General features: G+C 41.2%; 1 protein-coding gene across 2 annotated transcripts; it reads right to left on the bottom strand.

Moving 5' to 3' along the window:
- Positions 1-408: 408 nt before the first annotated feature.
- lztr1 (leucine zipper like post translational regulator 1) lies at positions 409-8089 on the bottom strand. 2 transcript variants are annotated; one of them, XM_014014399.1, is made up of 19 exons: positions 7333-8088; positions 7173-7235; positions 7034-7090; positions 6875-6954; positions 6676-6784; positions 6505-6588; positions 6356-6413; positions 6128-6267; positions 5832-6033; positions 5545-5655; positions 5339-5431; positions 5135-5230; positions 4364-4553; positions 4117-4286; positions 3662-3945; positions 3426-3575; positions 1789-1894; positions 1616-1696; positions 409-1172 (listed from the first exon to the last, which is right to left on the bottom strand). In XM_014014399.1, the coding sequence occupies exons 1-19, from the start codon at positions 7482-7484 to the stop codon at positions 1056-1058; spliced, it is 2343 nt and encodes a 780-aa protein (XP_013869853.1). In that variant the 5' UTR covers positions 7485-8088; the 3' UTR covers positions 409-1055. The 2 variants fall into 2 exon arrangements, with proteins under 2 accessions (XP_013869853.1, XP_013869854.1); XM_014014400.1 differs by lacking the exon at positions 409-1172 and having other exon boundaries at positions 1789-1849; positions 3530-3575; positions 7333-8089.
- Between the last annotated feature and the right edge of the window lie 52 nt (positions 8090-8141).

The following is an 8141-nucleotide window of genomic DNA, read 5'->3' as shown; positions in this document are numbered from 1 at the left end:
TTTTTTATGAGAGTATAACATTATAACATGATATAAAACTCAAAAAAGTTTATTTTACATGATATTGCCCCTTTAAACGTGAGGGGGAAAAATGACTTGTGCAACTATTTTAGGAAGGCGTGGGTATTAAAATATAAAAGTTAAAATTTCACTAGGAAGTTTCTCGGAAGGATGTTAACATGTCATCTTTCAAAACTTACTTTAAAGCATCATTTTCAAATTAAGAGAAATATTTTCCAGCAACAACAAATTCTGAACTGCTGTTGGGCCAATGGATTTACACAAGACTAAACTTTGATTCAGGAAGATTAGATGGTGTCAGAGAATAAAGTCACCTGTCAGAAGGTGAATAAAGTCTGTGGTAATGAAACATTTCCCTTTCAAAATAATAACAGACAAGCAAATAAACTGATTTTAGTTAACTTTATTAAGGATCTGAATATGTAAAACCCATGATGGTACATGATTTTTAACACTGATGATACTATCACACATTAGTGTGTTGTATGAATGAAAATGTAWTTAGCAAAAGTAACAATCTTCATCTGATGACACAAATGCTACACATTCTAATACTTTCCAGATGACATCTTAGACTCCTTACATTTAATCCAGACTTAGAAAGTGTCTCATGAATAAGAATAACACAAGTAGTTTTACATAGTTATGCATTAAATGGGGTACGTGTATTTAAATAAAAGAAATAATCTGATGACCAGCCTTAAAACATCATTTAAACATCTCTAAGACAAGTAAAATTATATAATTTAAAGAAATGCTAGAGTCCAATCAGAGAAAAACCTTGCTTGTTTGTTGTGCATACAAAAAAAATGACAAAGAATATAAAAAGAGATTTTTACAAGAAAGTTTCTAAGCAAGATTCTTCAGTGCTGATTGAAACGTACAGTGAACCATGAGTGCTGAGGGTAAAAGACCTCTATTGAACATGAGTCTGACATGCAAGGGTTAAAAAAAACAGGGAGGGAATGTATAGAAGTATGTACAGGATAATTATGGCTTCTAACAGAGAGAAAAGAGCTCCACTCTGAGTGATCCTAAATGTCAGAGCACATCTCGGCACACTGTTTATCTGATATGTGCGTAGCTAGAGACTCAATGATGTCCAACAGCAGCAGCTGGCTGAGAGACCGCAGGTTGGGAAGCTTGGATACCTTTGGGAGGGGAGGAAAACAAAAATAAATAAAATGGAAAAAAATGAGCTATGAAAAAAATTTAAGACAAGTCCGACTGAAACGGGTTATAAGAAGCTGTTGATTGTGCATGCAGAGAAATGGCAATAGCACAAAGAGCAAAAGCTAAACAGAAACACTGAGCGCAGAGCTAACACTTCAGTGAAGCAAAGTGAAAATTGAGTGCTTCACTGTTTCTTTGGATAACAAACAATAATGAGAGTGCCACTGTGACCCTCATCGTTCTGTGATGAGGTGCTTACACAGCCGGCCAAGCTGTAAACACTCCATGTACAACATGAAGGGAGCTTCACAGAGGGGTCAAAGGAGCCAGTTTCCCCGCAACGAGAACGGGACTAGAGGGTTAGCTCAGCTGCAGTGAGTGGGCAGCACACCCCCAGAGCTCCGGATACAAACCCACCCACCTTGATGAACTGGTGGACAATWATGTGGAGGCAGTGCTTCTTCATGTCCAGAGCCTGGGTCTTGTCTGCTGCCTCCAGAATCTGAAGGGAGAGAAGACAATTATCATTCTGCAGGAAAACAACAGCGTGGTCCAATTAGGTCACCGTGCTCCCGCAGTGAAAAATATAAATACCTGCAAGACATTTTCCACAGTGACGTTCATCTCCAGGTTCTGCTTACAGTACGCCTGCAGCCTATTGTTGGAGAAGCCATAATAATATGGTGCAGCAAACAAATAGCTGTTTATCAAGGGTCAAGGAAATACTATTAAAAAAGTTTTGTACATGCAACTCTACATGATGACTGAGCTCTTTTCTGATGGGCCAACTGTTCTTATTTTGATAACAATGACTTTGCTGGAGAAGAACTAATGTTTTGAGAATTTGAACTAACAGGATTACAAAAAATGTATGTTTTGGGATTAGAATAAAAGTTTAACTGTTTTAAAGAGGAGGGCATTCAGCAAAATTGACTTTTTGAGCTTTATATCATGTTATAATGTCAGTCCCTCATCAAAAACATACCCAGAGTGTTGCTTTAACTCCTTTTTGCATGTCTGAGAAAACCTTGAATCTGCTGTGGTAGTCATGTGGAGCTAGCTAAACACTTACTGGTACAAAGCACATCCATCTTGTATATATAAACAAAGCGCCTCCATGGAGCTCAGGCTGAAGTCAAGATTTTTTAAAGAGCCAGAGGCCAATTTCAAGTCGTTTAGATAGTTACTTGATTGTGGTATAGAAGTGAASTAGCCTGGTTAAAACCAGACCCTGTCCTTCACTTTGCTTTGTACAAGGGTCTGGACTTGATGCACAGAGAATCGATTTCTTGCAGGAGGCGTGGCCTCTGCTGAAGTTTAAAATGATTGGATCAGTTGGCTGCGACGTATGCCGCTGTGAAGGAGGCTAAGCTAAGAAGCTAACCGGAAATCGCATGTGCTGTAAACAACCCTGCTGAGAGGAGAAAAGTACCGAGCCGAACGAGACGACTGTAAATGAGAACTGCTGCTTTGTCAGACAAATTTATTTTAATTTGGAAGCCTTATCAACACGGACTGGCTTCATTCACTTCCTCCACTGTCGTATGCTAAAATAACTAGCAGACACTGCGCAGAACATCGACGTCATTCAAAACTCCTCCTTCTGTTTGCTGATTGGSCCMGRTAAAATAAACTACAAGCAGACACTGTGCAGAAAATTGACGTTCTCTTCTCTGATTGGCCCGGCTAAAAATCTGCCAGCGAAATCCTTGTCATTGGGAGAAATCCCAGACAGAGCAGTGAAGGGAAACTAGAATTGAGTGGAGCTGCGTAGGAAGGCAAGGGCCAGGCTAGAAGTGGAACTATTTGCCTGGAAAATACATATAATACGATAATATTGTTAAGCGTGTTCATTTACCAAATTATGTGCTTGAACCACACCAGAAATGTACCAATGCATGGAAATTGAATAGAAAAGAGTGCATACAACCACACACAGAGACATGACTCCGCCTACTTTATTACATCATCAGGAAGGGCTTCTTAACCCGCTTGAGTCATGCCTCCAGACAATAATAATCTACTTTAATGCAGATTAACATTTCAGTTATGTGTTCAATTTGTGTTCAGGCATATAAAATCATCAATTTAAGCTAAATAGTCACATTTAATAATTATTACAGTTCTACTAATAATAAGACCATACCATGTGTAGTTTAATTAAGACCAGTATATAAGCAAACCCCAATAAATTTCTTCAATACCTCCCTTTAGTTGTTTGAGAAGGATACAGAGAATCCTCTGGAGGCATGTTGACGTCACCGTAGTAGATATAACGCAGCATAGACTCAAATGCCTGTTTACTTGGGACCATTTCACCAATGGATATATTTACCTGACCGTCCTCTGGCATGAAGGAGCGAAACATCGCCTCGAAGTAACTGTGAAAAATCAGCATCAGAAAATCATCAACTGGACAAGACTACAATCACCAGAAACCTACAAACAGAATCCCTATTGTAACTACCTGGATCGGGCTGCCAGTATTGCTTTATGTGCAGGGCGTGGGTGTCCGTCTAAGAGCAGAATGATATCACAGAACTCCAGACCGCCCCCCTCCAGGTAGGCTTTCATGTCCTGGACAAGGGAGGTTCCAATATCCACAGGCTGGTCTGAATACACTCTGGGGGGAGGCTGCTGCTTTCGACGCACTATCTCCACAATCAGYGGGGTGGAAAGGAGCTCAAACTCTTTTGTCATGATCACCTGGTTAAAGTGTGATTCCTTCACCACAAAGTTAAGACAGTGCTCCTGAAAAACAAAGAGGTCTTCAAGTTAGTCGTTTAACTTTGCGAAACTCTTAAATCTTACAGAATAACTTCATGTAAAGCTGCGAGTTCTGTAAACTCACAGAGACATTCTGACCTACAACCACTAGAGGTCAGTGAAAGCAACATTTACAGCTGATGCTCTGAGGTGTACCTTGAGCTGGTCCAGCTGCAGCTTGTTGGCATTCTCACAAACACTAAGAACGTTCTGCAGATCCACAGAGGCCTCGATGTACTGAACGCAAAGCTGCTCCAGCCGAGAAAGCTTAAAACTCAGTGCAAGTTTGTACACATCCATAATCAGAAGGACATCTTGGACGTGACCTGCGTGAGCAAAGAGGATGAGGATGAAGGTTTCCCAACGTAGAGGTCACCTGAGAGCTATTAGTAGACAGGTATACCTCTGCGGGGATACTGGATTTTGTCTGTGTAGAGAAACTGCATTAGTACTTCAAAAGGCTGGGCTTCTGCTTCCCTGATGGATACTTCCAGCAAGGGCTGCGTGCCCGAAGGCCTATTGCCTGTTGGGATATCCCTCGGGCCTCCAGCTGCTCCCTCGTCGCTTTCCTCACTGCTCTCCCGTTTGGTCCTCTACAAGACAACAAATTATCTACCATGTTTCATGACCCCATTGGATCCCACTGAACTCCTACTGATATGTTTACGTTGGCTGTGATGATTCTGAACTGTAGCTACACGAATGGTTAATGCTTGTTTAAATAAGAGACCCAGAAATTCATTATTACGCTGCTGAGATTTTCCTGTTCAAAAAAAAAAAGAAAAGAAAAAAGAAGCAAATTAGCTTTTCTTGTTTGTCTTTCAGAACTGTTTATAAGAGAGTTGTTTTAAATAGAAACTTTTCTGTTTCTTTTTGTTTTTTATAAAGTTAAACATGAATTAGTTCACTTTCAGTGTTTAAACAATGCTACCGGGGCTAACACTAAATTATAACAATAACGTGACCCAAAGGTTCACATACTGCAGCATGTGACAGGAGGCACAGGGGTATTGTTTCTAAACTGGTACACTCGTCTGGACCTTTTAAGAACTTGATCAAAATCTGAGCAGTGATAATGAATCTGGGGCGTAGGTAAATACAATAAGACCATTGTGTGAAATAAAAGATATCCTCTGACACTGCTGCAGTCTCGGGGAACATGCATGGCTCTGACCTGTTTCTGCCTATCCCGAGCCTGCAGGATTTTCTTCCGCAGCCACTGACACCTTGCAGTCACTATGGCAATATGCCCCAAGACTCTCTCCTCCCTCTGTAAACAACAAAACGGGTATGGAAAATGGTAGGTGGACCATGACAAAGTAACTTCCATCACAACATTTTTTTAGCCGTTTAAAAGCACTGAGCAATAAAAACCCACCTCGCCCAGAATAAACTCCACATCGCAGAACTGACGGTTCTCCCACAGTTTCCCATAATCCTCATGAAGGGTGCATTTAGGGTAGCTTGAGAACTGCAAAATCAACATTGCAACAGTAGTCTGTGATCTTGTATTTAAACGTATTTTTTGTCTAAATTACAGAAAACACACACTTTGATACGTTATCTGCAATCATTCACACCAACCTGGAATCTGTACATTTCCCCGCTGCGCACATTGTTGTCCACAGTCCCCCCAAAGATGTACATGGCATCTTGAATCACAGCCGCAGCGTGGAAGAGCCTCCCACTTGGCATCTAAAGGTGAAAGAAGGAAAAATATCTGCTTCTGATTGTTTATCAGCAAGGTTTAAATAACTTATTCTGGATGAAAAGACATCTGCCATTACAGAAAAACATGACGCTGACATGTAACGGTATACAAGGGAGCAAAAGGAATAAAAGTCAAGAGCAAACATGTTTTTTGTTTGTACCTCACTGTCGAGGCTGGGTTGGATCACCTCCCAGGTCTGAGAGTCCACATCGTAACAGTGCAGCTCATTGGGCAGCGTGTTGTCAGCAGCGCCTCCAAACACATACAGGTGGCGGTCAAAGGCAACCATGGTGTGTCCGTAACGTCTCTGCGGAGGTGGAGGAGAGCCCCGCAGCAAATGTTCTGTTGGGATACGGGTCCACCTGAGAAAAATTAATGCATAAATTACATGCAACCTTTTGTGCTGTATACACTATCAATAACAAAGCTTTGTAAGGAAGGAAGGGTTTCACGCACATGTGGCCTTTGAACTCAAACTGAAAGAGGTTATTGGTGATCTTGGCACCGCTCTGACCGGAAAACACAAACATCTTATCCCTGCACACAGCTACAGGGAAGTTGCAGCAAGATGGAGGAATCTCACCACTCTGATCAATCTGGTRGACCCAAAACCCAAAGAGGATGAAACAAATTAATAAGTCTTTCTGCAAGATTTACTTTAAGAGATTCGTGAATTTAACTGGCCTCTTCCCAGCATGCATGTTCTCGGTCCTGCAGACTGATGGTCCACATGTCATTCAGCCTGAACACCAATGGAAAAACATTATGAAGGTCAGATTTAGCACAGAAATCAATGTGTAGGTGTTACCAGAAGAAGACATGATCAAACATACCTGGCATTCCCGTCATAGCCAGCAAATATCCACAGCTTGTCGTTGTAGACTGTAGCTCCGTGAGCAGATCGGGCCACTGGCAAGCTGAAACCATCACAAGACTGATAAATGACAAAAGTAGTTTGATTGCAAAGTGGCGAGCGTGAAACAAAACATAAATATATACAATACCTTCCCTCCACTTTCCATTCAGTCCACTGTCCAGTTGCAAACTTGTACTCAAAAAGGTCATTTTTGTTTTTCAGGTTTGAATTTGAATAGATGTCACCAGTGTAGCCCCCTGAAAAATGTTTTTACATAATGTCACTTTACAAATTATAGAGATACTGTACGTGCATATTTTCTAAAGTCTACAATAAGACCGACGTACCAAAGACAAACATGCTGCTGCCGTAGACCACAGCTGAGTGGTGATATCTAGGAGCAGGGGGTGTTCCAGTAGTGAAAGCTCTACAAAACACATGAACAGGCGTTCAATCCAATTTTGCAGTCAAAGTGTGTGATTTTATTGCTGCGGCTGCAGCCTTACCGACACCAGGAGCAGTCCTTTACATCAAAACGAAGCAAATCATTCAGCATGTTCTTACTGTAAAGGGAATAAAGCTGTAATTGTAATTGTAGTGTACAAAAAGAGAGAAAAACAGTTAAAAAAGAAACAAAGCCCTCACCCATTGTCTCCTCCAAACACGTATATGGCATCCCTGTAAGCCACAACAGTGTGTTTGCTGCGCCTGTGTGAAGATAAACAACTCTCAAGCTTAAAAAAAAAAAACTCTCAAGCTTAAACACAAGTAAACAATCAGGAAGTGCTAAATCTGCCAGTGTTACCTTGCTCCAACAAACTCATCACAGGGAGGGAGTCTTCTCCAGCGATGAACAGTTTCAAAAGGACCAAAATTAAGCGTCAAATACTCCACGCTATCAGAGCAGCTGTGGTCAAAATCTACACTCGGAGCCACTTTGGTTGACTTGCAGGACATTTTCGCTAACTCATTTGACAGGATCAGTTCTCAGGGCCACTCGTCCTCTGTCAGCGACATCATWATTTTCTGCCCTGGCTGTTGATACTTTTGCGATCAATGTCCTGAGATGGTCAGCACAAAAGTCAGCTTTGTTTAAATAAGAAAAGTGGGATCCTCCTGATTAGCTACTAGCTATGCTCACGGTTAGCATCAGCTAGCTAGCTAGCTAGCGCGGTGCTACAGCGAACTCTACAAAACAAACAGGTTAAGCGACTAAGTTTAACAAACAGCGGCTAATAACGTTAGGCTAAAATACTATTTTATCCGACTTAATACTTGGTTCACCTTGAATACGTATTGAACGATACCGTAACGAAGTATTAAGCACAAAAAATTAAAAGGCGAAAGCACTGACAGTATTCAGAATCAGCTGCCAACCACACCCCCGTTAATACCGGTGTTGTGCTAAAAAAGTAACTCGCTCAGTCAAAAGGCGTCCCTAAAGATATGCCATAAATAAGTAACGACAGACAATTGGGTCCTCAATAGTATTAAAAATAACTGTTCATTTGGTCAATTTTAACTTTTATCCGTGCAAAAACAAGTGCTTGAAACGCATTTCTGTGATAAGGGGTACTTTTTTCGGTACAACACCGGCGAGTGCCTCACTTCCTG

Source organism: Austrofundulus limnaeus, unplaced genomic scaffold (assembly GCF_001266775.1).
Source record: "Austrofundulus limnaeus strain Quisiro unplaced genomic scaffold, Austrofundulus_limnaeus-1.0 Scaffold114, whole genome shotgun sequence".
Classification (NCBI taxonomy): Eukaryota; Metazoa; Chordata; class Actinopteri; order Cyprinodontiformes; family Rivulidae; genus Austrofundulus; species Austrofundulus limnaeus.
This window is presented reverse-complemented; position numbering and strand designations above follow the sequence as displayed.